The sequence below is a fragment of the Pseudomassariella vexata genome (genome assembly GCF_002105095.1).
Source record: "Pseudomassariella vexata strain CBS 129021 chromosome Unknown BCR38scaffold_13, whole genome shotgun sequence".
In the NCBI taxonomy this organism is placed as follows: domain Eukaryota; kingdom Fungi; phylum Ascomycota; class Sordariomycetes; order Amphisphaeriales; family Pseudomassariaceae; genus Pseudomassariella; species Pseudomassariella vexata.
Genome location: NW_024467968.1, coordinates 624,712 through 649,705, shown reverse-complemented (window position 1 = coordinate 649,705; position 24,994 = coordinate 624,712). Strand labels below are relative to the sequence as shown.

General features: G+C 52.5%; 7 protein-coding genes across 7 annotated transcripts; 3 read left to right on the top strand and 4 right to left on the bottom strand.

Moving 5' to 3' along the window:
• Positions 1–2,188: 2,188 nt before the first annotated feature.
• On the bottom strand, positions 2,189–4,200 carry BCR38DRAFT_488642 (DUF895 domain protein; the record flags this gene model as incomplete). The annotated part of the gene is made up of 9 exons (XM_040864301.1): positions 2,189–2,598; positions 2,667–2,984; positions 3,043–3,068; positions 3,138–3,252; positions 3,324–3,566; positions 3,622–3,754; positions 3,822–3,912; positions 3,986–4,076; positions 4,161–4,200. The coding sequence occupies 9 exons, from the start codon at positions 4,198–4,200 to the stop codon at positions 2,189–2,191; spliced, it is 1,467 nt and encodes a 488-aa protein (XP_040712199.1).
• Positions 4,201–5,036: 836 nt separating this feature from the next.
• BCR38DRAFT_60275 (uncharacterized protein) lies at positions 5,037–5,681 on the top strand. Its single transcript, XM_040865517.1, has one exon. The coding sequence runs from the start codon at positions 5,301–5,303 to the stop codon at positions 5,625–5,627; it is 327 nt and encodes a 108-aa protein (XP_040712198.1). The 5' UTR covers positions 5,037–5,300; the 3' UTR covers positions 5,628–5,681.
• A 55-nt stretch (positions 5,682–5,736) lies between these two features.
• On the bottom strand, positions 5,737–7,955 carry BCR38DRAFT_351067 (uncharacterized protein; the record flags this gene model as incomplete). Its single annotated transcript, XM_040856620.1, has 2 exons — positions 5,737–7,603; positions 7,669–7,955. The coding sequence occupies 2 exons, from the start codon at positions 7,953–7,955 to the stop codon at positions 5,737–5,739; spliced, it is 2,154 nt and encodes a 717-aa protein (XP_040712197.1).
• A 3,076-nt stretch (positions 7,956–11,031) lies between these two features.
• BCR38DRAFT_460295 (uncharacterized protein) lies at positions 11,032–13,203 on the bottom strand (the record flags this gene model as incomplete). Its single annotated transcript, XM_040862398.1, has 3 exons — positions 11,032–12,851; positions 12,910–13,023; positions 13,080–13,203. 3 exons carry the CDS (start codon positions 13,201–13,203, stop codon positions 11,032–11,034), a joined length of 2,058 nt encoding a protein of 685 aa, XP_040712196.1.
• A 2,958-nt stretch (positions 13,204–16,161) lies between these two features.
• Positions 16,162–16,946, top strand: BCR38DRAFT_60229 (uncharacterized protein). The gene has a single exon (XM_040865516.1). The coding sequence runs from the start codon at positions 16,294–16,296 to the stop codon at positions 16,702–16,704; it is 411 nt and encodes a 136-aa protein (XP_040712195.1). The 5' UTR covers positions 16,162–16,293; the 3' UTR covers positions 16,705–16,946.
• Positions 16,947–17,183: 237 nt separating this feature from the next.
• Positions 17,184–18,937, top strand: BCR38DRAFT_412621 (myo-inositol-1-phosphate synthase; the record flags this gene model as incomplete). The annotated part of the gene is made up of 3 exons (XM_040858720.1): positions 17,184–17,911; positions 17,964–18,566; positions 18,637–18,937. 3 exons carry the CDS (start codon positions 17,184–17,186, stop codon positions 18,935–18,937), a joined length of 1,632 nt encoding a protein of 543 aa, XP_040712194.1.
• An 874-nt stretch (positions 18,938–19,811) lies between these two features.
• BCR38DRAFT_375769 (Nup133 N terminal like-domain-containing protein) lies at positions 19,812–24,891 on the bottom strand. Its single transcript, XM_040857339.1, has 4 exons — positions 24,264–24,891; positions 24,122–24,191; positions 20,681–24,070; positions 19,812–20,623 (listed from the first exon to the last, which is right to left on the bottom strand). The coding sequence occupies exons 1-4, from the start codon at positions 24,594–24,596 to the stop codon at positions 20,289–20,291; spliced, it is 4,128 nt and encodes a 1,375-aa protein (XP_040712193.1). The 5' UTR covers positions 24,597–24,891; the 3' UTR covers positions 19,812–20,288.
• Positions 24,892–24,994: the final 103 nt, after the last annotated feature.

Below are 24,994 nucleotides of genomic sequence, written 5' to 3'. Positions count from 1 at the left end.
CAACCACTTCGTGTGACTACAGCGGCCGGCAAATCATCGGCCGTAGCCTCTGATTCTGATGAATCAACCCCTTCATCCTCAACTTCCACAACTTTCCCATTATTGGCTGGTCCTTGACGGTTATTAGGGGGTATAGGCTCCCCTGCAGCTAGTGCTTCTGATACTGTTCTAAAACGGCGATTCGGATTTGGCAGTGACTTGCGCTTTTTACCCCTTTTCAAGCGGTCTAGTTCCTCCTGTAATGCCGTAGCCTTAGTGCGTTCGGCTACCAACTCTGCCTCTAAGGCTTCAACCCCCTTGGCAACCTTCTGTAGCCTATAGCGGCTATGTGGGCTTGACTTGTTCGCAAAGTTGCGGATTTGACGGCTCGTACGGGGTGTAGAATCACTGTCAAGTCCAGGGGCTTGTGGCGGCGGTGGAGTGCCCCTTTTATCAACATCTACCTGGATTTCTGGATGCCGTAGTGCCTTGGCCCTTGAAATTGGCCAATTTCCAGTAGTTCTCCAGCCAGCTTTAATGGCCTTATCGGTTATAGCCTTGCGTGCAGTACTATAACACCGGATAAAGTTGACTTTATCAACTGGCGCCGCATCCGTCATTCTATCCAATTTACTGACTTCTGCCCTATAGGCCGACTTCAATACGTTAAAGGGGCCATTTTCATTTGGCTGTAAGCCATGGGAAGTGTGTGCCGGTAAGTAACAACAGTATACATTGTACATAAAGCACGTAGTCATCCACTCATCCTATATAGCCCAGTTAGTACAGTTATACTGCAATAACTAGAAGACTTACAGAGGCATGGGATCCATGGCCATCTAGTATAATTAGCCTAGCATCAGAGGGGTCTTCTGGCTGTGTCTGAGGCAAGTATACGTCAATAAGCCACTGATGGCCTATATGGTTGTCTGTCCAGCCATTTGGTGACGTTATATAGCGCCAGTGGGGACAGATCTCTCGGAATTGGTCAATGAACCACTGTTTTTGGAGCTCTTTGCCCTTAAACACTATACCTGGCTCTAGAAGGCGGCCATCGGCTGTAGTGGCTTCAATAAAGGTAGTCCAACTACGGCCCTGTGAGCTCTTAATTATAGCCTTCTGTTGGGCGTCAGAACTCCCCAATACGAGCCCGTCAAGGCCTATAGTATAGTAATTAGCATAGATAATTGCCTAAGAGACTAATAGATAGTTACCAAAGCCAGCCATTATGCCTCCCTAATCGAAATTAACTGTATTTTATGGCTTAATCCAGCCGTATTCTCTCTCACGGATATCAAAGTACCAATGTACGGCTTTTGGTGTAAACGAGTTAAATCGAGCTGTCTCCTGCTTTCTACCCATCTTGGTACGAATTTCTGGATGTCTACAGACAAATTGGTTGAGCCAATTCTTCCCTAATTCGTTGGTATCCCCCTGTTGAGCCAGAAGTGTAGAAACGCAAGCGCGTACGTGATTGTGCGTAGGGGCATATCCCAAGAATTTTACGGCTGCCGGAACTCCGTAGTACCGATGTGGAGTATCGTGTAACCTTTCTAAAAATGCTAAATTGAAAACTCTATTCAATTCGCTATTTATTCGTGCAATCGGCTTGTAAATAGCTTTAATTTCCATTAAGATCCGTATAATTGAAGTTGAAGTAATTATAGTGTAGGTGCTGCTAATTTGGTTACCGGTAGGGTGGTGGGGGATGGTAGTCACAATGCCGCGCAGTGTTGTACATCTCCCATAGGCGGTGCTCTCTACGGGTCGGGCATATATGTGCAGTCGACCCCGGGCGGGTTGGTTTTCATTTTCCCTTTGTCTATTTACTCAGCTGCTTGAGCAACTTCAGTGTGAGACAGTCAACATGCACATCCACGCACAGAGGCTGAAAATGAAAACACTTGTTGAGAGTTGTCCGTGGAAACTCATGATCTGTGGATTGAAATTATAATAATGCTCGCAGCTGGTCGTCTCCAATGAGACAGCCTATTGATCCCTTGAGGTATATATGTGTCGCTTCGTGTAATGTGTATTAGTGTCTATCTCAACCCTGAATCGAGCCATGCGGTTCTTGATACGGTTCCTTCACTCTAAGCCATAACCCCAATTCCCGGCATATCCCATGCAACCAGACATAAATCGTTTACAACGTGTCCCACAGATGTACAAGTACTTATATAGAGTCACAACACATCATTCACTATCCCTAAACAGTCGTGATCTCGGGCCCCGCATTCTTGCTGCTCCCCAACCTCACCTCAGGCGTGCCATCAACGGCAGAAGCTGCATGGGAGCCAGGCGGCAGCGCAACGCCACCAAGCTTGTTCTCGGGCACGGCGCCGACATGGGTAACGCCCTCGATGTCATAGTTCGTATCGCGGATGCCCCAGAGGACCCAAGCACAGAGGGGCAGGGAGACAAGCAGCAACAACCAGGAAACCAAAATCTCGCCGAGGAATGCCGTCTTGACGGCATCCATGCCGAAGGAGATGGCAGCACCAGCCGATTGGACACCTTTGTAGTAGCCGGCCATGCGGGCGAGACGGAAAGGGTCGTTGGTTATGGATGACATGGTGTAGTAAGCAAGGCCCTGGTAGGCGGCGTCGGCGATGTAGTCTGAGTTGCGTTAGCTGGTCAGCAACTAGAGTGCTTATGACCTCGTCAACTTGAGGGGCTATACTTACAGGCCATAAGCAGTATAATCGGGCCTGCGGAGACGCCGACGGTCCAGTCCCAGGGAATGGGTTTACCCAGGACTTCGGTGCTGGCACGGGTGAATTTGACTTGGAAACCTAGGCCGGCCGCCCAGATGAGACAGTTGAGAAAGAGCACAAAAGCACAGCCTCCGAGGGCACGCTTACGGCGGCCGAAGGGCAGACGGTCCGTGATGAGACCAATCATGATGGAGCCCAGGATGGAGCCAAGTCCCGTCAGCAAAGAGACCAAGGCACGGGTTCGACCGTTAAAAAGGTCGGCAGTGATGGCGCCCTGGTAAGCATAGACTATCGTTACGTCAGTAGGGGGAACAGGGGACGGTCTGGGCAAGACGAGAGTACTCACAGTAGTTGGAGCTGAAGAACATGGGACTAGTGGGAAGAAGGGAGAGTTAGCCGGCCGTTCCATGCCATGTACACATGTACGGTTCTGTAACTCACAAGAGCGCAATCATGCGCCAGTCCTTGAACAGTTTGCCGAACTCCTTGAACTCCTGGCGCGGCGTAATGGCGTCGTCGATTTCCACGACGGTGCCGTCGCCACGAATGACCAAATCTGTGGTGCATCACCGTCAGCTCGGCTGTCTTGTTTGCGTCATAGCGATTTGGATGTGAGAGTCCACCTACGGGGAGGAAGCAACAGCCAACTCGTCACAATAGCCGTGAGCATGATGATCATAAACACAACGTAAACCGCCGTGGACACGCCCGGCATCGTCGAGTGCGACTGGATCCCCAGGGTAATGGCGGATCCGATAAGAGTACCCATCTGGAACAACGTCCAGAACACGGAGAAGGACCGACCCTTATCCTTCTCTAGCGGGTACGCCATCATTATGGATCCATGAGCAGCCCAGAGGAGAGCGGCAGCTAAAGCAAACCGTTAGCCATGATGCTAAAGACCGAGATATTTCGATCAACGCACTGATTCCCAAAATGCCACCAGCGAGAATAAGGAACCACCTCGTCCCGTTCACCTGAAAGCACCAGAGCGACCCGATGTAGAGCGCATATCCAGTTGTGCCTATGGAGAGGGTCAGACGAGGACCTAGGATGTTCTACACGTCAACTGTCAGCACAGTAAACAGTCACACATGGGCGGTGAACGTTTCCCCCCGAACTTACGTTGACACTCCCAGCGAAAAAGCCCATGATGGCAAAGGTGCCGTACAAAATACCATTGGCCGTATCGCTTAACTGAGTATCTTGGGTACCGCTTCCAATCGGTCAGTCACCTGAATGAAAGAATGCGATGGCAAACAAGGCCGATTGGGTTGTCTGGCACTCACCCGGCTCCAAGGTTGCTGATGGCGCTGAACATGCCCACCGAACAAAAGGTAACAAAACCGAGGATAACCACCTGGGCCCATGGCGAATTGTCTGCATATCGGTCAGAAAACACACAAACGGGACAAAACCAGGAACTCGATCGCAATCGTCGAGGAAGGGTAGCTAGCTACTTACATCGCATAGGACCTACGCGGATAGCAGCAAGATTGACCATGATGGGCAACCAACGTAAGTATCTTGAAAGCAATCAGATTCGAAGCAACACAACAATCGGAGGGACGAACGACGGGTGCGCGACGCGGTGTGATTGCTATGCCTTTATAACCAAGAGGCCAGGCCAGTAAAGGCTGCTGAAAAAGGGCCACGCGCAGTTCGTATTCATTCTCGCCCCCATGGTCTTAGATAGATTGACCGAATCAGCTCTCTGTCGTCCGTGGTTACATCCCGGCATCCAGAATCTCGGACACCGGATTTTTGGCCATTACTGCTGATAACGGTGTCAATCAGTCGAGTAACCTTACATATTTGGTGGGGAATCGGGACGCCTATCTGCACTTTGGCCAGGGAGGAGGGACGAGGAGCCATGGGGGGTGTGCACCCTTGTCTATCTTGCACGCAAACAAAGTTTTAACGGAAACGTCCCCTACACAACCAACCTGTCGTTCAACTGCTCACGTGTGGCATGAGGCGACGCATCCAGCTGCCACTATCCACCGGTACAACGTGTCGCAGTGGTACTACGGGCGCCCTCAATGTTCGTATCAGTGGCCACCTCTAGCACTCGCTCGATTCAACCGCCCCGCGAAACTCCGTTGCGTCCCGCAGGCTTTCAGGTGCCGATCGCCTCGACTCCAGGCCAACCCACCCCCCCGCAACCTAGCATGGGCCAGCCATCGGCAGCGACCGCAGTGCTGGCTGCCGACCGCAAAAGCATCAGCATACCCTTATCAAAATCCTCGGACGCTCGCTCTGCTATGTAGATATGGCGTTTGATCCTACTAACCAAACAGACTTGACCGCATATGCTGTACCGCAGCAGGCTGTCAGCAAAGTCAGCGTTCCAGACTCCTGGTTGTAATAATATTATTTTACTGGCACCATGTACACAACCACCAACTTCTGGGCTACAGTCATCCTTTCGCTATGTTTGATTTTCATCTCTTCAAGTCGTTAGGTATGTAACGAGCGTGTCCCCAAGCATGCATTCACTCTCGATAGTCTACATATATGGCAACATAATTTCTCAAAGAACAGCCAAATGCACGCGGCCTCTGCAGAGGCGCAACGGAAACACCCAACTCCAACGCCCGTGCGATGCTAATAAGCTTTGGTATGTGTGTAGCCCTCTTTGTACAACGGCAATCCCTACCGCAGGGTTCACCCGGCTTTGGGCACCACCAACACCCCGCAATTTCAAATTATGAAATCAAGAATACATGTGTCGGTACTGCGCCGTCGGACGGGTCTAACTCTGCCCAGCAACTTCACCCGTTTCTCCGAGAGACAGTACTGTTTGGTGTTTGCTGGCATCTCTGCAAGCTAGGCTATGCCTGCGCCCTAAGTAACACCGAATGCGATGAAACGCCAAGGATAGATAGAGCGTTCTGCGCAAGATATCGTGACCTCACGAGCTTTCTGTAGCCCACCACCCACACAATCTTAGGTATAGAGGCTTGAAAACCGCCCCCAAGCAGCCCGAGTCTCCCGTTTTCCACTCGGTGGTAGCGTTCTTCAGGTCTCAACGACATGTTCAGGCGTATGGCAACTCCGATTTGCTGACATAGCCGACCGGCGTCTCCTCGACGTCCTTGATGGGGTGCAGTATCATCGCCGGCAAACACGGACGACCGTATTCCCTCTCCCACATGGTGCCGCCCATATTGGTGTCTTCATAACCCATCCAGTTTAGGTACAGACGCTGTGGCGGAACGGCGCGAAAGTACCAAGTGCTTCCCAGGAACCTTCCCTCTCTTCCCCAGCCCATGGCGCTTCCGTTGCTACCGCTTTCGCCGTTGGGCCCGCCATTGAACCATTTGGCTAGGCTCTTGCCGTCCCATGGCCGGTCGAAGAATATGGGCATTGGGGCATATACTGCCTTCAGACCGTGAAGCAGAGCCACCGTCTGCGTCGTCATCTCCGACGAGACGTGGTTTCCTCGCAGGTTTTCGACGTGCATGATGTCGAGCAGGCGCTTCGACACGCGGGACTGGGTAATGATGGTGGCTCGCCGCGGCACGTCCAGACTCACATGCGACGTGTCGTTATAGCCCCAGACGTCAAACCAGCCAATCCACGAGCTGTTGATCGGGTTAAATATAGGTGCCAGCGTAATCACGTCGGCCTCCTCCCCGACGCCCCACTCATAATCATCATCCTCCGGTTTCTTGACCGGAGGTTTGGGTCCTATAGGTTTGATGAAAGGGAGATCCGGGGGGCCCCAGACGCTGCCATTCACCGCGTGACTCTCCACGTTCTTTCGGAAATCTGTGTCGTAATCCCCGTGGATTGAAGGGATGTAGTATCGATCAGAGCGTTCCCACAGTCCTCGACGTGGCTGTTTCTTGGCAAACTTGACCAACTTCTCGAGGAAATCAAAGTGATGACCGATCACTCTTGAATCCAGCTCCCAATTCCAAACAAAGTCAAATTCCGGAAACTCCTGTGAGAACTTCTGGACGGATAACCACTGCGCGACATGAACACTCGACGTGTGCTCGTCCAGCTTTGTATATACGGATCGAACGGCATCGTCATTCCACAGGATGGCCATGTCTGCGAACTCGGGCGGTACGCTTGCGTGGAGGATATATTGGTAAGTATCCTCATCGTCCCAGATCAGAATGTCGGTGTCTTTAACATGTACGAAAAGGAAGACTTGATACTGCCCCCCGGTTCGCAGGGACAGTTCCGATACCATCGAACGAATGACCTGCTTGTCATTCTCGGTGTAATCGTGACCCGTGTAAGTTCGTATCAAAACGGCGGTCCTCTGTTCCTTCTCCACGTTCCGACTATTTTCGTATCGTTGGCCCGACGGTTTCTCCTCTTTCTTTCTTCTCCTCAGCTCGTCATTGTTGTTTGTTTTGTCCGCGGTGCTCAAACCGTAGTCAAATTGTCCGTAGGTGCTATCGATGAACGGGTTGGGGCTTCCTCGCATGTCAAATCGGGCTTTATTCTTCTTGACGCATAGCTCCTGTAGCTGTCCCCAATTGATCAGGTCCCAATCCCCTGAAAGCTTGGTGTTTCTGCTGTTGGCATAGCCGTACTGGCCAAGGCGCGTCTCTCGCTCGAAACACAAGTTCGAATCAATATCTAGAACTTCGTAACTGCCGAAAGAAGGGGGAGGGAAATCACGGGGTGCGCCTTTGAAGACCCTGATGTCCTCGACCGGTCGGCCATCCGGGCCCTCGCAGGGCACAAACTCGGCTCGTTTACTCGTCTGCCACTCCTTCCGATTGTACTGGGGATACGGGTCGTAGATAAAGGGCTTTTCGTCCGTGAATTGGACCGTCTCCTTCGTTGGCTTCAGCGCTGCCTCGTTCGCCACACTTCTAGATGATGCCTTGTCGACGAGTGTGGTCATGGTGTTTCCGTAAATCGCGCCTGCGCCTTGTTTCCTACATAGACGATTAGAACCCAGTGTTGCGAGTAGGTTGCAAAGGCGGCACGCCACCAAACCTACCTGCCCATCATGCGCTCCTCTTTTTCGAACTGGTTACGTATGGCCTTCTCCATGCGATCATGTTCTTCTTGTCTTCGTTTCTCTGCTTTCTCTTCCTCGGTCAGGTCCGGGTCGTCTTCGAAATTGTACTTGCCGCCTTGGTTGTGGGGTTTTTTCTTCTTTCTGTCTGCTGCTGACGATTTCGAGCCGCTCTTGGAGCCGCTCTTCGAGTCGCTCGTCGGCTTGCGGTCTGGTTGGGCATCCTCGGAACCCTTCAGCGGAGACTGGTTCACGTCGTTGCCCTGCATTGGCGCTGCGACTTGCGCTTCCGGCCTAGGCGGCTCTGCGGCGCCGTTATACAACCCCACAGCTCGAGGTCGGGGGTCTTGGGTACGCAGCAGCAACCAGTAAATTGCCGCGGCGGATAGGACGAGGATTAGGAGGCTCTTCGGCCGTGTGCAAAGCCGCGGGGCCAACATGGTGTCCAAACCAATATGCACAAACAAAGCGTTTCGCGGATGGTCGGGGCGTGTCGGGGCGTGTCAGGTCGTGACGGGTTAGAGATCGCGGATATTTAGTGCGATTCAGAGGCCGTTAACATCGTGTTGGACAGCGTGGTGGTGCTGCTCGAGTCGCTGGGAATCAGTGGCCGGGTCAACCGGAGTCATGGGTCTGCTTGCGTGTTCGCACTTTTGCTTTGTGGTTTGCGTGATGGCCTGGCAGTTTGAAAGGAGTGGGACGGTTTCTGTCGAAAAAGTCGACGATGGAATGCTGGAAGCCCAATGTCTAGATGAACGTCCGAGGTGACAAGGTGGCCAGTCGCTTATGCATAACACACCCAACAAGTGGAGTACCAAGTAGCATGCAAAGGCGACGAGACACGTCCAAAGTGGAGAGGATAGGCAATGCGAACACAATGGAGGCAAAAGGCAGCTAGAGGTTGAATTACTTGGGTGCAGACCAACACACACACACACACGCACGCATACGGAGAAAGTGAGGTGGTGCGAGACAAACTGGAGAAAAGGGTGATGTCGTGGTAGTTCTTGGCCACATTGATCAACTGCGCCCCAAGTAATTCGACGTTTCGAACTTTGAACTCTCCTATTTGGGGGAGATCAATTGCACCGTCTTGGGAAGGAAGGAGCACCAACGACCGTCAGGCGTCTTCATAGATGGTGGTGCTAACAAACGTTTTGGGAGATCGAAGGTAAAAGCGTCCGTCGCGGCAAATCACTTAAGGTTCTTATGCTTTACACACCTTTCAACTCGTAGAAGCAGGAACGTCTGGGCCGAACCATTCACAATTTGCCCAGTGTAGTACAAGATTCTGTTGCAGTCCATGCCGGTGTAACTGCCTCCGCTTACTTAAGCCTCCAAGTCCAACGCCTCTCTGTCCAATATTCAACATCCAACATCTCTGTCGAACACGTATCGGCCTCAAGAACCCATTGACGTACATTACGTACATGCTTCAATTTGATATGGGTCAACTGAGAGCTACCCCCTTTCTTAGCGTCAAACGCTACCGTCACGATAGCACCCCGCTATTCCTCTAGCTCAAGCGGAGTCGTGGAACTCCACTGCTCTGGATCGCGGAGACAAGCGTGTGTACGGGTATATGACCTACTGGAGATGCCGGGTCATATTACGCGTCCGGAATAGCAGAAATTACCCTTCTTCAATGGATGATGGTGTTCATCTGGACAATTGGACGTAGAGGGTAGATGTTTGCGCAGCCTGCGAAATTGCGGTACCGCTCCCGCGGCGGCCGCCGAAACCTTCGCACTGCAGTGATGTCGTGCTAGGAAGTCGTGGTACTTCGTACAGGCGTGATGTGTGGCGTTGGTGATGGTCAGTCAGGCGTGTGGCCACCCATTCTATCATCGATGGAAGCCTTCGTCGAGAGGATGGCATAAATAGTTATGTCCAGTAGTTAACATCAGTACACCATGTCGTTCGCGATTGCACTTATATTAGGCTCCGAACTGTTACATGAGACACCCCTGGTGACCAACATTTATCACTCGTCCCGTGACAGTTGTCTCGCCGCGCCTGTCTGTCAGCCATCTTCTTATCTCCTATCGAAGTCGCAATGTCATTGTCACTGGCACGCCGCTTTGCACCTCCGATTTGGCCCCCAAAGCGCCCTTGTTGGTTCTAATAATCCTGCGTGCCAGACTAACAGCTTCATTAACCAACCAGAGCCAGGAACTCCTGAGATCTTTTCAGCATGGTGGTAAGACGATCGGCAGCGTACCGACACATGCAACCAATCAGCACCCCTGATGGAGCCGTGCGTCTGTCTTACGTGCACTTTAACTCTGGAGTAATTTCCCCTGTGCCTGTCATCCAGCGGCGGCGGGAAATACCTTACTAATAGCAAATAATCATCTCGGAATATCGGTATCAGGTCAGGTTGGATCATGAAGCCAACCAGCATGATGAAAGCGACTAGTGGTGAATGACATCCAAGTCCAGAGTCCAACTTGCCTGTCCTCCGAAGATGTCGTTTCAATGGTATGGTGTTTAGGATGTATCATAGTAATAGCAGCAGTACAAACCTGACACAGGCCGTCACGCAAGCTGCCTGCAGTGGCCCGCCATGTACCAACGCCTGTGAATAATAACTTTACTAATACATGCGATCACCTAAGATGTTACGAGTGGGAACAGCTCAGGTTGAACTTCTTGAGTGATTATATAAGCTCAGTCTGTCTGGTAACAGATAGTGTCTGTGCCTAACAGCAACGGTTACAAGATCTTTCTTTCCATTCATTCATCTTGGCCCACCGGCCGACACATCCAGCCATGGCCATTCGCTTCGTGGGAGCTAGCTACGGCATCTTCTCGTGACCGCTTGTACAAGCAGGCGGCGCGCAGTAATCTCCGTACCGCCTTGATTCCGCCCTCCTCATCTCGGCTCGAAGTCGATGTCGACCGAGCTCCAGTAACCTCTTCGCATTGCCATGCTAATATCGAGGTGTGTTTGTCCCGCCAATGCAAGTTTTTCCAAAAAGTGTGTTTGCAAAAAGAGTTCCTCCGCCATGATGTCCTGATAACACAAACGGATGGTAACCGACCGTATCGAAAGTGGGTGGGGGGCGGCGGGTACATAGTAGTGTCAAGAAATGAAGGTTGGGTATAGTTATGCGTCGCTTGTTTCCCCTGCCCGAACCACGGAAACAAACCAGTCAAAAAGCCCCGTACGCTTCGAATATTCCAGAATTTCGAAGAGCGGGTCGTGAAGAAATATTACAAGAGTCGTAGATTAAATGACTAGCGGGTTGGTCGAAGGGGCGAATGTAAGTCGGCAACAAAGGAAATCGGCGTTTCGTCGTTCGATCCAAGAGATGAGAGATCAACTTATGGTGGTATCGTCGATCACATCATTCCTAGTCGCGTCATCCTCCTTTCCATTCTCGGTCTCAGCCCTGAAGGAGCAAGCCGTCCTCCTTGCGGAAGACCGAAAGGACGCCCGTTCTGTGGGGGCTTTAGACCGCCGCGCCCGCCACGTCCAGGGGGCATATTCATCATGGGCTGTTGCACGCGCCTGAAGGCGTCTCTTTCGCAGTATGCCCTACCATTGACTTCAAAATAGCCGTCGCTGAGAATCCGGCCACAGTCTGCGCACTTGAAGCAGGTCAGATGGTACTTGGTATTCGCCTCGTCCTCGAGGAAGCGCCCTTCGATGCCGATGTGACATGTGCCACACAACGAGCCGTTCAGCTTGTGGTAGTGCTGCTCACAATACGGCTTGTCGTCCAGAACATAAAATGTCGACGAGGAGAAGGGCTCCTGGCATGTGGTGCACACGAAGCATGCTTTGTGATAGCGTCCGGTGAGACGCCCATCGGCAGAGCTGATAGACTTGCCGGTAATAGGCAGCTTGCACGCCTTGCAGTTCCCTCGAGGCCGACCCACGGACTGGTTTCTGTTGTGCGGGCGACCGACTGGTGAGCGGCTTCTACCGGCGTCAATAGGCGGCCCCTGGATTGCTGGATCCCTGCGACTCGCAAACGCCCCGTCTATTGGTGATGCTAGAGGTGACCTCATCCGCGGCGGTGGTGGCCCGCCTTGAATCGCTGGATCGAATCGAAGGTTATCCGGAGGCGGATGGCGGCTACTGGACCGCGAAGAGGGCCTGCTATCCATGGGTGGTGGCTGAGGGCGTGCAGGCGGAATATCTCTGGGGTTCAGCGAGCCCATGGAAGATGAGAGATCGTCCATAATTCCGTCGAATTTTGCTGCGTCGGATGGCATCCTCCTCGACGCAGTTGACCGTGCCGGACTTGTATTCGAACTCGGCACACTAGGCTGCGACAGCTGGCTGTACCCAGATTTGCTCGACGACTGCGAGACGGATGGCGAGTGGTATGGGTTTCCCATCCCAAACTCGTCTGCCAGGTTTACGGACAACGTCTGCTCACGGGTAGGCGGCCGTATTAAACTCTTCCGCGGTGGCGGAGGCCGGGATGTATCTCGCATTCCGAAGGATGGCCGTTGCTGACGGTCGGCCGTCATGATCGGCTGCTCAATGCTGTATTCGCTGTTACTTCTCTGGGGGCGTTCTGGTCGGAGTCCTGACTCCGAGGGAATGCGCAAGGGTGCATCAGAGAAATCCCGGGGATTTTGCTTCGGGAAAGTCTCTGCACGCTGTGTGGCGGGGAGTGGCCGCGGGTCGAACTCGGTTTCCTGCTCTCTCTGGGGCGGCCCAAACCCGCCGTACCCATTCTTCCGTGGTGCACGAGGGGGTGCCATGCCGCTGTTGGATGACGAAGTGCCCGGCCTCTCCATGCCGTAGCCATTTCTTGACCCGTCATCCAGGTTTGGCGTCAGCGTGTCCGCCGGTGGTGCGAATGCGTTCTTCGTACCCTTTTGCCCTGCTCGTCGGTTTATTTCGAATGGTCCCGGCGCAATCGAGTTCATTCTTTGCAATACGTTAGGTGCCAGGGGTGCTGCTTTCTGCGGACTCGAGCTATACCCATACATTGGCTCGGCTTCGTAGGGTTGAGGGTCCCCGAATCCACCATAGCCGCCTGGTCGCCCGCCTTGCGGCGGTGGAGTCGACTGCGCTATCGCTGGTACGAAGAAGTCGCCGCCGCTGGGGCCTGTACTAGTCCGTCCAGTCGGTGTCTTTGGTGAGATGGTTCTCGACCCAGTCGATGCACTCACTGGCGTGAGTTGATCCTTGAAAGCTAGGTCTGGATTACGTTAGCAGCCAAACCGAGAAGAGGAATATCCAAGTACTGATGAGCATACTGGCTGCCGAAGTATCAACACTAGGTGGCGGTGTTGCCTTGCTACCAAAGCCGAATACTGTCGACTTGAGCGACGCGAATGCGCCTCCCAGGACATCTGGTGGAGGTGTTGCTTCTGCATTATCACAATCAGCGATGCGGTGCAGCGCAGAAAACTTGGGGCTTACGGACCTTCTGGTAGTGCGGGTGCGCCACCGCAGATATGATCGCCCATCATTGAGATCTCGACCTCATTGCCACATTGTGAACATTTTATCGTCGGCATGAATGTCGACTCTCGCGGTAGTCCTGCCATGTTTCCTGCGGTTTCCCCTGTCTTCTCCAATCCTCAGACGTAGTCTATCCAAGTGGACGTACGCATTCGTAACAAAAGTGGCAATTCGCGCGCGTGTAAGTCGGTTGCCGGTTAGAGAGAGGTTATACTTCAAAGTGTTTGACTTTGAACTAGAATGACGTTGGCGGTATTCGACTTCTTGATTTTGACAGGACAGTTCAAAGTTTATCTGAAAGTAACCCAGAGACACGGATTTTCAAACTCGAGCGTCATGTAGAGACTAGCGTCATGGGATATGATGAGTTGCGGGCGGCCCGAAGCAATGTGTTTTAGAAACAAAACTCCAGGATCTTGCTTGAACAAATCGGTATTATTTTGAGCTCGCGATGTTTGAGAGAGCCGCCAGCGCCAGGGATACAGGCTTGACAGATTGCAATTGGTGGTGAGGAAACAAGAGCGAAAGAGTGAAGGTCGGTGAAAAGGTCTCTTGGTCCTTGGTGTTGCAGCCTCCGTCTCGAAAGGTCCAAAGCTCGAGGGTGGTGTCCCTGAGCCCCTGCCAACACCCCCTGTTGCAGCAAGCACGGTCACCTGTCCAGGAGCCCTTGTCCTGGTGTCTGTTTTCTCGTACCGTAATGTCTGGCGACTCAATTTGAGGCGGCAGAGTGGGTATGTGATGGATCAAGTCGATGGATGTCTATATTTGCTCCTTGCGTCGACTTGTTGACACGGATGAACTGTCGTCGTCGACGCAGGCACAGAGTAGATAGGCCACAGGCAGGACGGCGAGCGAAGTAATGAGGGGTGACGGTCAAAACAGCCTGTGCTGGAGTCTGGGGATATGTGGAAACGACGTTGGTGTCAAAAAGGCGAGTTGCCGCGAGGGTGGTGGTGGAGGGCAACTTGCTGTCGCCGCCGATCCCTTGCGGAAGATCCTCACTGCCAAATTGGTCAACCCAAATCGTTGATGTTTCGCAGCGGCGTTCAAGGCATCGTCTCTCTACAGTATGATATGGGAAATGCCCCTCTGGATGGCACTGAATGTCACCCGAGAATTACCAGAACGATTTCAGGCAAATGAAGGGCCAACTTATGAAGAGTCGCTTTGTTCGACCATCAATATGCGAGGTCTTTAGCCCCACCAACCAACATGCATAGATCGAACAAGCCGACGCTATCAGCTTGAAATGAGTGAAGGACGCCAGATTGTTACGGGCGAACGAGCCCGTTGTGGCTGCCGTCTAGGGAAGGCCAGGGAACTCGACTCTCAAAGCTAGCGTCCGCCGGGTACCTTGCATCTTGGCGCTCCATTCTGGCACGTTGGGGTCTCCACCTTTCCACAGTGGGTGATAGCTGCATTGAGGCCTTCCCAGGTTCAGAACCGGAATTCGTCTCGGTCCCTTTCGCGGCGTCCAACATCGACGTGGTCCGACGCGCTCTCCTATTTGATACTTCTGGATTTGTGCCCCATGCATTATGGACCACTGATGGGGTGTAGGCACGATGCGACTGTATTTGCTGCTCGTCCATGCCGGCAATCAGCCGCAAATGACCTCCTCCCGTCGTCGTGGAGACAATAGCTCATTAATGGCCCATCCACTGGCTCATAGTCTACCAGTATGACGGACATCATTTCTTCACTCGGCGCAGAACCAGCTCCCATTTGACAATTTGGCTGTTTAGCTTCAATCCTCCACTTAACACTCATCGCTTTACCCGATACGGTGCAATCGGGGGTAGCACGGGCAGTGGCATAGCTATTAAGGTCGCAAAGCTAATCTGACTCGGCCGTCTGACGTCTTCAGCTGGACGCATATAAATGGGAATTATATGACCTGCTGTCTATATGACGCGCAGGCCCCGTGTTGGATTTTTCCGTTCGTTGTTGCAGTCCGAGAGTGGGAACACGTAATGACTCGGCCACACACTGACACAGCGCCGATGGGCGAGGGCGATGCCGTTGCACCGTGTTTATGCGCATACAAGACAGCGGTGCGGCAACATCAGCTGCCGAGTCGGCTCACTCACTTGAACCAAAAGGATCTGCAGTCTTGTCCTTTCCTGAGAAAGAAAGACGTCGAACACAATGCTTGGAGACCCAGTTGCACGTCGGCAGCCGAAACTTGCGAGGCAATTATAACTCTCCACCCCGGAAGTTGGAGCCTCTCGTCTTGGCAACAAAATGACGGGCCAGAAGATCTAAAAACGAACTGCTTCAGCACTAGGCCATGCACTTCTCGGCGCCCGTGACTATTCGCAGGCGCCCAGCTCATGTCATCGCGTGTGCTCTCAGCGTGGTATTGCTTGACCACAATTAGCACCAGCATTGAGTTTTGAGTCCGTCGTTTTGTATTGTCATGACGGAGGGGCCGACGAGACGCTGCCATCGCCGACTGAATGGATTATCTGGCCTGAAGCGCCAAGTCAAACCCGAATACCCGCCAACTTCTCGCATCAAAGTGCCCAACGCCTCTCAAGGTTTGGATATGCGTCTTTTCGAGTTCGGGATGTCGACTTTTTATCTACATTGCGCAATCTTCTCCGCAGCGATCAATGGAGATGGTCCACACACACCACGGGCCATGATGAGGTTGTGTCAATGAGGATCTGCAATAGATCTGGATAGAGTCCCCCTGTCGAATTGCTACTCCAGACCATCGTTAGTTTTTGCCCCTTCCCTTTGAGCATTGAAATCCAGGATCCAGGTGATCATCTTCAGGAGCCAGTCGACCAGTCACTGTGAGTCTCGAGGCGGAGTGGCTCAATATATCTATACTATGGTATGGTCCACTTTCTCTTCCACCTACCCCTGAGCGAATGCATGTCGGTACCATTTGGTACCGTATCATGCAGTATGAAGACGACTTATTTTCAACTCAATAACATCAGCTGGATCTGATATTCGATCACCAATAAAAACGAGTCGGAAAGGAGATGTAGTACTAGTCTCCACGTGCTTTATTTGTCATCATCATCGACGAATGGCCCTGTGTGCCTATCCGGGATGTCGATTCATTGGGAGTGAGGGAGAGACGGACAAACTTTGACTTGATAGCCACCCAACGTTTGTCCAAAGCTCTCCCACTGATCAACATGCTTCTGTGATCGGATTTGATGCTGAAGCCACTCTGTCTCATTGGGGCATGGCATTGCCAGCCTTCGTGCATACAAGCAACAGTGCCAACAAGCACTACCATGCCGTTCGTCCTCGGGCCACGCTGGCATACCGTCAATCCAGTCCTAAGCATCAATCTACGACTGGCTGCATTTGTTCACTCGTCACGGTGTTGGTGTAAAAACCAACTTGCAGGACACATAACTCGATTGAGGCCGTCTATTGACCGCCACAACGTCAACCTTGTTGAATCGGCAAGTGCTCATATTCACGCCCCAATCAAGTCTCTGAACACCCCCGCGATTCCTCCTCGAGCTGCTCTCGGCTTCTTGCACATGCAAGTTCGCTCCATGGTGGGGCAGCGGCGCCGCTATCACGACTTCCGACTCGACAGTATTGCATGTCTATAGTTTTGAAGATTCGCTTCTGCAGGTGTTTGTTGGCTTGGGTAACTCGTAGTCTTGGGCTGCAGGTTGGCGACCTATCTGCTCCGATCTAGCTGCCGCCATATAAAGTTAATCACAGCCTATCGAGCTTTCCTCCTCCTCTTTTCCCCCCTTCATCCTTTTGCAGTCACCTCTGGCAACATCTTGACCAGTCGAGCTGAACCGTCTTGTGCTCTTTCAACCTCGCATAATTCGCACCAACAGCAGATCGCACTCCCGGGTTGCGATCACCCAAGTCGTCAAGACGTTTTCCAATCTCCTCAACTCGTAAGCTATGCGTAACGGCTGCAATCAAATGATAGCACATGCCTGACTGCTCCATAGGGTCCATCACCCGTACGCAGGAGGCCGCTGCTCGTCTCCAGGAGGCGCAGCGGACTCGCCCTTTACTCGATAGAGGGTGTATGCGTCATTGAATGATACGCTACCGCCATCCCGCAAATATGGCGCCTCACGCCGAGGTGGACTCGGCCTCCGCGTACGGGAATGGACACCCCAACAACGGCCACCAGCCAACCTCGACCACTAACAAGGACGACCTCTTCACCGTTAGCTCTCCCAATGTAGTCTATACTGATGCAGAGATCCTGTCAAAGTACACGTACCGCACCACCAGCGTGTCCAAGAATGCCGATCGTAAGTATGTCGCCACGCCTCGCGAGACCATGTACGACTTCAAGGTGGACCGCAAGGTGCCCAAGGTCGGGATGATGCTTGTGGGCTGGGGAGGCAACAACGGCACAACGGTGACGGCCGGTATCATTGCTAACCGTCGCGGGCTGGTGTGGGAGACGCGCGAGGGGCCTCGCGGTGCCAACTACTACGGCTCGGTTATCATGGGATCGACCATGAAGCTGGGCACCGACCCCGAGACCATGAAGGAGGTCAGCATCCCCTTTCATGGAGTGCTTCCCATGGTTCACCCCAATGATCTCGTCATTGGGGGCTGGGATATCAGCCGCATGAACCTCGCTGATGCCATGGACCGGGCCGCCGTTCTGGAGCCCACGCTCAAGGCGCAGGTCAAGAAGGAGATGGCTGGCATGGTTCCCCTGCCTAGTATCTACTATCCCGATTTCATCGCGGCCAACCAGGAGGACCGTGCAGACAATGTAGTCGAGGGCAATAAGGCTTGCGTGGCTCACGTGGAGCAAATCCGGAAGGACATCAGGTAAGTCTTCAGGGCCTCGCTGGGTGGGGCCATCGTCTCTGATAAGTTGCAGTGACTTCAAGTCCAAGAATAATCTCGACAAGATTATCGTTCAGTGGACCGCCAATACGGAGCGGTATGCCGACATCATCCCCGGCGTCAACGACACGGCCGACGGCTTGCTTAAGGCCATCGAGGAGGGCCACGAGGAAGTCTCCCCCTCCACCATATTCGCTGTTGCCTGCATCCTGGACAAAGTGCCCTTCATCAATGGCTCGCCTCAGAACACCTTCGTTCCGGGTGCGATCGAGCTCGCCGAGCGCCACGGTTCCTTCATCGGCGGCGACGACTTCAAGTCAGGCCAGACCAAGATGAAGTCGGCGCTGGTGGACTTCCTCATCAGCGCGGGCATCAAGCTTACGTCCATCGCGAGTTACAACCACCTCGGCAACAACGACGGCAAGAACCTTAGTTCCCAAAAGCAGTTCCGGTCCAAAGAGATTTCAAAATCCAACGTGGTTGACGACATGGTCGAGGCCAACTCGGTCCTATATAAGCCAGGCGAGCACCCGGATCATACGGTCGTCATCAAGTACATGCCCGCTGTTGGGGACAACAAGCGTGCGCTGGATGAGTATTATGCGGAGATTTTCTTGGGAGGGCATCAGACAATTTCGTGAGTACCCACTCGGATACAAATACCTCATCATCGTGGTTAAAACTCACACTAACAACAACCACCAAAGCATCTTCAATGTCTGTGAGGACTCCCTGCTCGCCTCGCCGCTCATCATCGACCTCGTCCTCGTGGCCGAGATGATGACACGCATCCAGTGGCGCGTCAGCTCCGAAGAAGACAAAGACTACAAGGGCTTCCACAGCGTGCTTAGTATCTTGTCGTACATGCTCAAGGCCCCCTTGACACCGCCCGGTACACCTGTTGTCAACGCGCTGGCCAAGCAGAGGGGTGCGTTGACGAATATCTTCCGGGCTTGTGTGGGGTTGGAGCCGGAGAGTGATATGACGCTGGAGCACAAGCTGTTTTAAGTGGAACTTGATGAGGGCGTTGGGAGGTGTGACTCGGAACAAAATTGGTGATGAGTTGGTTCGCTTCGAGTGCCTGCGACCGCGTATAACCTGCCGCTCTTTCGTCGCTTTATTCATTGTTTAAGTCCCCTCTTGCCGACAAGTGGCGCATACTGCTACTGCTGTTTGGCTGTTCAGGTAGGGGTTTATGGCTCAACACCTGTACTAGTCTGTCCCGGACTTCAACATCCGGGGCTCGGAAATAGGGAGATGATGTAGTTGAAAAGTATTTTCACTTTAACCTCCTTTTGCCTGTGCTAGGTCGCTCTGTTGATAATGTTTCATTTGACCACGGCTGTCCTTGTAGCATGAATCTGATATTGGGGCTGCCAAGTCATGTACGAATATCTGCGAGGTCGAAGTAGCATCAGGTTGAACCCCCGAGCCTACCCTGTTCGAAACGAGGTTTCTTGCCGCTTGAAGAACTGGCAAGTAAGGTTAAAATAGTCAACGAGATATATCTTTGTGCAACCTATACGCCCAGTGGTTGGGACTGAACCTGCTTCATTAAGTCAACTTCATGAAGCACGTCGACAAGATTACGTATATCAACATCTGACCCCAGGGGATGTTTCACCTGACATGTCACAATCCAGTGTCCCTGATGTTTGGCCCTTGAGCCTAGAATATTTATTGTTGCCAGGCCCTGTTGGGCTCGGTGAGGAATAGTACCTGGGACTATGACAAGCTCCTGATTTCTCTCTCATCAATACGGTCGCCGGAAACATCAGAAGTACGATAATATTAACTCAGTGTCTCCGTGTCAGAATAGTCAAGACAGATACAGGAGTACGTGATAATCGCGTCATCAACCCCGAGATAAAACTGCCATGTTGTCAATTTTCACAGCAGTAATATACGGCACAGTTGACTCGTTCTATGAGCAGTAAAAGTGAATGAGCGCTATCAAGAGTAAAAAACTACCATATGAAACATCACCCTGGCATAATAATGCCGCTTATCTCATCTACCAGTCTCAAATATAATCTCAAGTAAAACACAGAGAACGCTCGAATGCTCAATAACGCATAGGTGATGCAGAATGTAGCGTAGAAGACCAGCCTCCCTTTGATTTGCATTGCGGTCCTATTTTGTGTTGTTGCTGTATCCATTTCTCAGCAATCCGTCACATAGTCCCAGATCGAACGAAGTCTGTTGTCTCTTACTCCCTGTCCGCATTGTCCACCCCATTACGCCTTCCAACAGGATATATAAACCGACACCACACTTATTCATTATTGTACAGCCCGGACGCCATCTTCGGCCCCCAGTCACTGCACCTATTACAACATTCATCAGGCGACTGTGTACTCTAATGGATACCGTTTGCCTCGATTCCATTTGAAGCACCATATCCCCTTGACGGCACGGGCGACTGCGATGCCGCGCCTTCCTCCGTCTTTTGGTCGTACTGGTGATCCACGGCATCCTCCGCCAGTTTTCGGGTGTCCCTGGCCCACTGCTCTAGCCGGTGCTTCTCGATATGCGTCTTGAGGTTCTTATCCTCCCAACGCATGGCCTCAAGGAGCTTCTCGCGGTAAGCCTTGTCAAGGTTCTTGAAGCGTTTGTCCAGGGTGTCGGTATAGACGCCTAGTGCTTCCGAAGGCATGACACGTCGATAAGGCTTGCCGTCTATTCCACTTTGTTCTGTCGTCTTCATCAGCATCCACTTGCAAGACCAGTGCACTGGCAAGGTAAACTTACGGTTTGCATAGAGAACACAAAAGACTGGAAATAGGTCAGTAGTGCCAAGAACTTCCATGATGTCATTGTCGCCCTTGAGAGACGTGTTGTTGATCCGCGTCCAATCTTCTCGGAGGTAACATCTTCTCCAGATGAGGCGCTCAGCTTGGTCGCGTTCGCTTCCAGAAAGACCGTAGTTGGCGACCTCAATGGCAAGGAAGAACTGGTCAGGTATGAGCTCCTTAAGCTCAGGTTTCAATTGAATCAGGGTAAGCAGGTCGATGAGAGTAAGAGGATCGAGTGCTTCGTGTCTGAGCAGACGACCCAGACCGTCCTCAAAAATCTCGGAGAGGATCTTATACTTCTTCGGGACTTTGACGGGGAATTCTTCGATTGCCATGGGAAGCTCTGCTGACTCGTCGATTGCGACACTAACAACAGGGCGAATCTGTCCGTAGAGCTGATCTTGTATCTTGATAATAGCAAGCTCTTTGTCAATGGCATCGACGCTGGCATCAGCGACTGATTCATTGACGGTGGCTTCCTGAATACTGGCTGATGCTTTGCTGGTAGGGCGAGATGCTTCAGCCATCCGAGCAAGCTTGCCCAGACTTAGCTCGATCTTCTTATTCCACACTTGTTGTTCACGTGCCAAGCCGATGTTAAGAAGAGTCTCAGCAGCATGCAGAATATCTTCTTCCCCGATGATATCGTTGATCCAAGACACCTTGGCAAGCTCTGGTTTCGTGCGTAGATACGACGTCTTGTAGAGCTTGTCGCCGGCGTACTCGAGGACGGCATCAATTCCGAATACGCGGATGAGATGCTCGTAGAAGGGGAAGGCGAATGCCTTGCCGTACTTGTCAAAACTGTCTCGGACCTGCCTTTCCTTGGCTTCCATCAAATCCTCAAGATGAGCGGTCTCTTCAGAAGATAGGCCGCCGACCTCGAGCTTCTTGCGATAAGAATCAATCTGCGAAGTCAAGATGTCCGCCAACGCAGCGAGAGACCTGTGTTCCTCTGCGATCTTGATTGCAGCATCCCAGTTTGCCGTTTGGGCGAGTAGGACGACCTTGTCATGACGATCTGCTTCGTAGGTTGCCTGGAATGTTTGGCCAATGGTAACATACTTAGGGTTTTCACTGGCCAGAGCCCACCGCGACAGCTCTTGCACGGCTGTCAAGTAGACCTCGATGGTTGGCGGCAGCAAAGCGCGTATCCGTTGAATCAAGACTTGCTCCGGGGTATTGGGGGAGTTCGGCAGGTAGTTCTCCTTGGCCCACTCGGAAGCAAGCTCCACGAGACGTTTCAAATTGTTGGTGATATACTGATCCGCCGTCCAAGGTGCCGGAAGGCCAGTGTAGTTATCCGAAAGGATTCCGTTGGCCATCTTCTCGCCCTGTAACCCGTAGAGGGCCAGATGCGTCTTTCGGAATGCCATTGCGTCGCGGAGGGCTCCGTTGTTTATCTCGATCGCCTCATAGACCAGCCGGGTAAGCGAGGCTTGGTCCAGGTTGGCTTTGGCATTGTACTTGACGACCTCATAAGCCCAAGCAAGGAAAAGGTTCATACGGTGCGCATCGTGCACAAAGAAGTGCCTCAACTGATCCACCTCTCCTCTCGCCACGTCGCGCGGTGCCTTTTCCTCATTTCTGATGAACTCTACCACCTCCGCAACGAGGTCCTTCTTCGCGTCGCCTGGGCGGTTATTGATGAAATGCTCGTGCTTCTGCCAAATAAAACGCGCAGCTTGTAATTTTTCTGCATTCCATAGCAATTCCCATCTCGTGTTGCGACTCAGATCAACCTTCAGACTCCTCAAATGGGACATGAGTTTATCTAAAGCTCGAACTCGCATCTGCATATTGTTCTCAAGATGAGGAGCCAGAGCAGTAAGATGAGGACTGTTAGAAGTCAGAATATCGCTGCTCAGTTCCAGTGCAGCATCGCCAATTTCGTTGTCGGAGAATGGCAATTCACGCGGGACATCAAAGACCAGGGGGTTTCCTTCCTTGATACCGAAGAACACTGCCTGCTCCAATTTGCTCTTTGCCGTGATCTTCGGAGGCTTCTCACTCGCAAACCGTTCGGCGTCGGTAGTTGTGGCCCTGAGAGTACCGGCACCACGCACCAGGAAAACTGCTGATGGATTTTTTGCTTTGATCCGGTGAGTTCGGGCTTCCTCAGATCCCGGTAATTGAGGTTCTTCCACGCCCGAGCCAACAATTTCAAGCGTGGGATCGTCCCGTAGGTCCACCACATCTTCGTACGTTGGAGGTAAGATGTGATTGTCCTCCATCAGCTGGGAGTCTGGAGAATCTGGGGCTCTCGCAATTGAGGCTATGACTGCTGCACGGTCAAACACCAGAAATGCGACAACAGACGGTCTAGGTAGGTATAACCGCGGCTTCGCGAGCGCATGAACATCTGGAGGCGTCGAGTAGTTGTAGATCGGTCGAACCATGCCGACGACGATCGCAGATTCCGTTGAGGCCCCGTTTGGTAGAAGGACCTCAACAAGGTTATATCGACATATGTTTTTGCCGGTGAAGGAAGTGAGGAGTAGCAGATGCTGGAAATCGGCAGACTGCGGGCCCTGGCGAAGTTGGCTCATTTCCGAGTACCTGGAGTCGAGAACACTGGGAACAAAGCTGAAGTCCATAATCTTGAATGACTCTATTGGGTATTTGCTGGCTGAAAGGTCTCTGTCCTGTATGGCCTGGATGATGGGTTCCCTGGCATCGAACTCGGTTAGAAGATCGTGGTGGCCACCGCGGTGTATCCTCCAGGCGTGCAGCTTCCCTTTGGAAGTGGCCGCAACGATAGTGCGCTCTCCTTGCTTCAATGGTCGGTCTGATCTCACCGCAGCGATGTCGCCTTGAGCAGCATGGGACAGGACCTGTCGAATGCTTCCAAAAAGGCCACCAACTGACGGACCAAGACTAGTACGCAAGAATTGTACCGATATTTTTGGCCGACCATGAGCATCCCGGACACTCATATGGGCCAGTCGGCCGCTGCTGAAAACCAAGATGAAGCCGGCAGCAGACTCAGCATTGACGATCTGAATGACTGTTTCGCCTGAAAACATCCCAGGTATTGAGTCTTCAACGCCAGTGCGCTGTTGGCGCATGAAGTCTAGGGTCGTTGCACTCGATATCGATTCCCAGTAGGTGATCTTCCCGCTCGTCGGTATCACGACAACCAAGCCAGGTTCGGAGGATGACGCTGAGGGGGCGATTAGGGATCCTAGCGGTAAAGGGTCGGTGGAGTTCTTCGCGGGATATGGTAATGTGAAGACGAACGATTCGGGAGAGGGTGTCGGTGCTGAGTAGGGCCATACGACGGCGTGTGTCTGTGAAAGGTTCAATGCATAGCCAGTTAAGGGGTCAATAGTGCCATGTTGTCGGCCTACTTGAAGTCAGTAAACGCTTGGTCAAATGCAGGTTCCGGGTGTCTCACTTGTCGCGTCTGTTCGGAGCCTATCCGGCAGAGCAGGAAGTTTGCTGACAATGAAGGCATTGTTGCTCGTCTGGAAAATCCTCATATTAGCGATGGAGGCCACAAGGCACAAGGTATCATAGGTTTGAAGTTTTGCACATACCAGTACAACACTGCCATCTCCCTTATGTATTCGCTCCCCTGTCTTTGGTTTTTTCGACCGCAAGCTGAGCTCCTTTTTCACCTCGGGGGGGTTTTCGAGGCCATCCTGTTTCAACTCGATCGAGGGTCGCGCAGACTTGACCTCGTATGTCTCGAGTGTAGCCTCTGGGTTCACGAAGGTCTGTTCCGACAGCGGTTTCCGTTGGCGTTTAGCCCTGGGTTGCTCGGCCAGAGTCTCTGTGTTTGCGGGTCGCTGACGTCTGCGGCCGCGTGTGTTGGGCGTCGCGCCGACCGATGCATTCCCGCTGACCTGGGTGAGGGAGGGAGAGAACATGGTGGCGGGTGGTGGTGGTGGTGGTGATGTTGATGTGATGCTGCTACGGCTGCTACGGCTGCTCCGGACGTTTGAGGTGTAGAAGATGAAGATGGTTTACGATGTATCGGGTACGTTAACGGTCGTAGAGTTTATTTTATCGATGCGCCGGTTGATGCGACTGATGCGTGCTCATCATGAGGAGATGGAACTAATCGCGTGGCCAGTTGGGTGGAAAGCGAAGAAGTGAGGCATTGGCCGAAAAAATGACGACGCCTTCAACGCTGGCAATATGATACTGATTGGCCTTGTTGACTGACCTTGGCCGCAAAAAATAATGGAATGGAATGAAGCCAAGAAGGCGCTAGTCAGTGCTCAAAGCTGAGAGCGGCACTAGTCCCAAATATGCCGGCCTACCC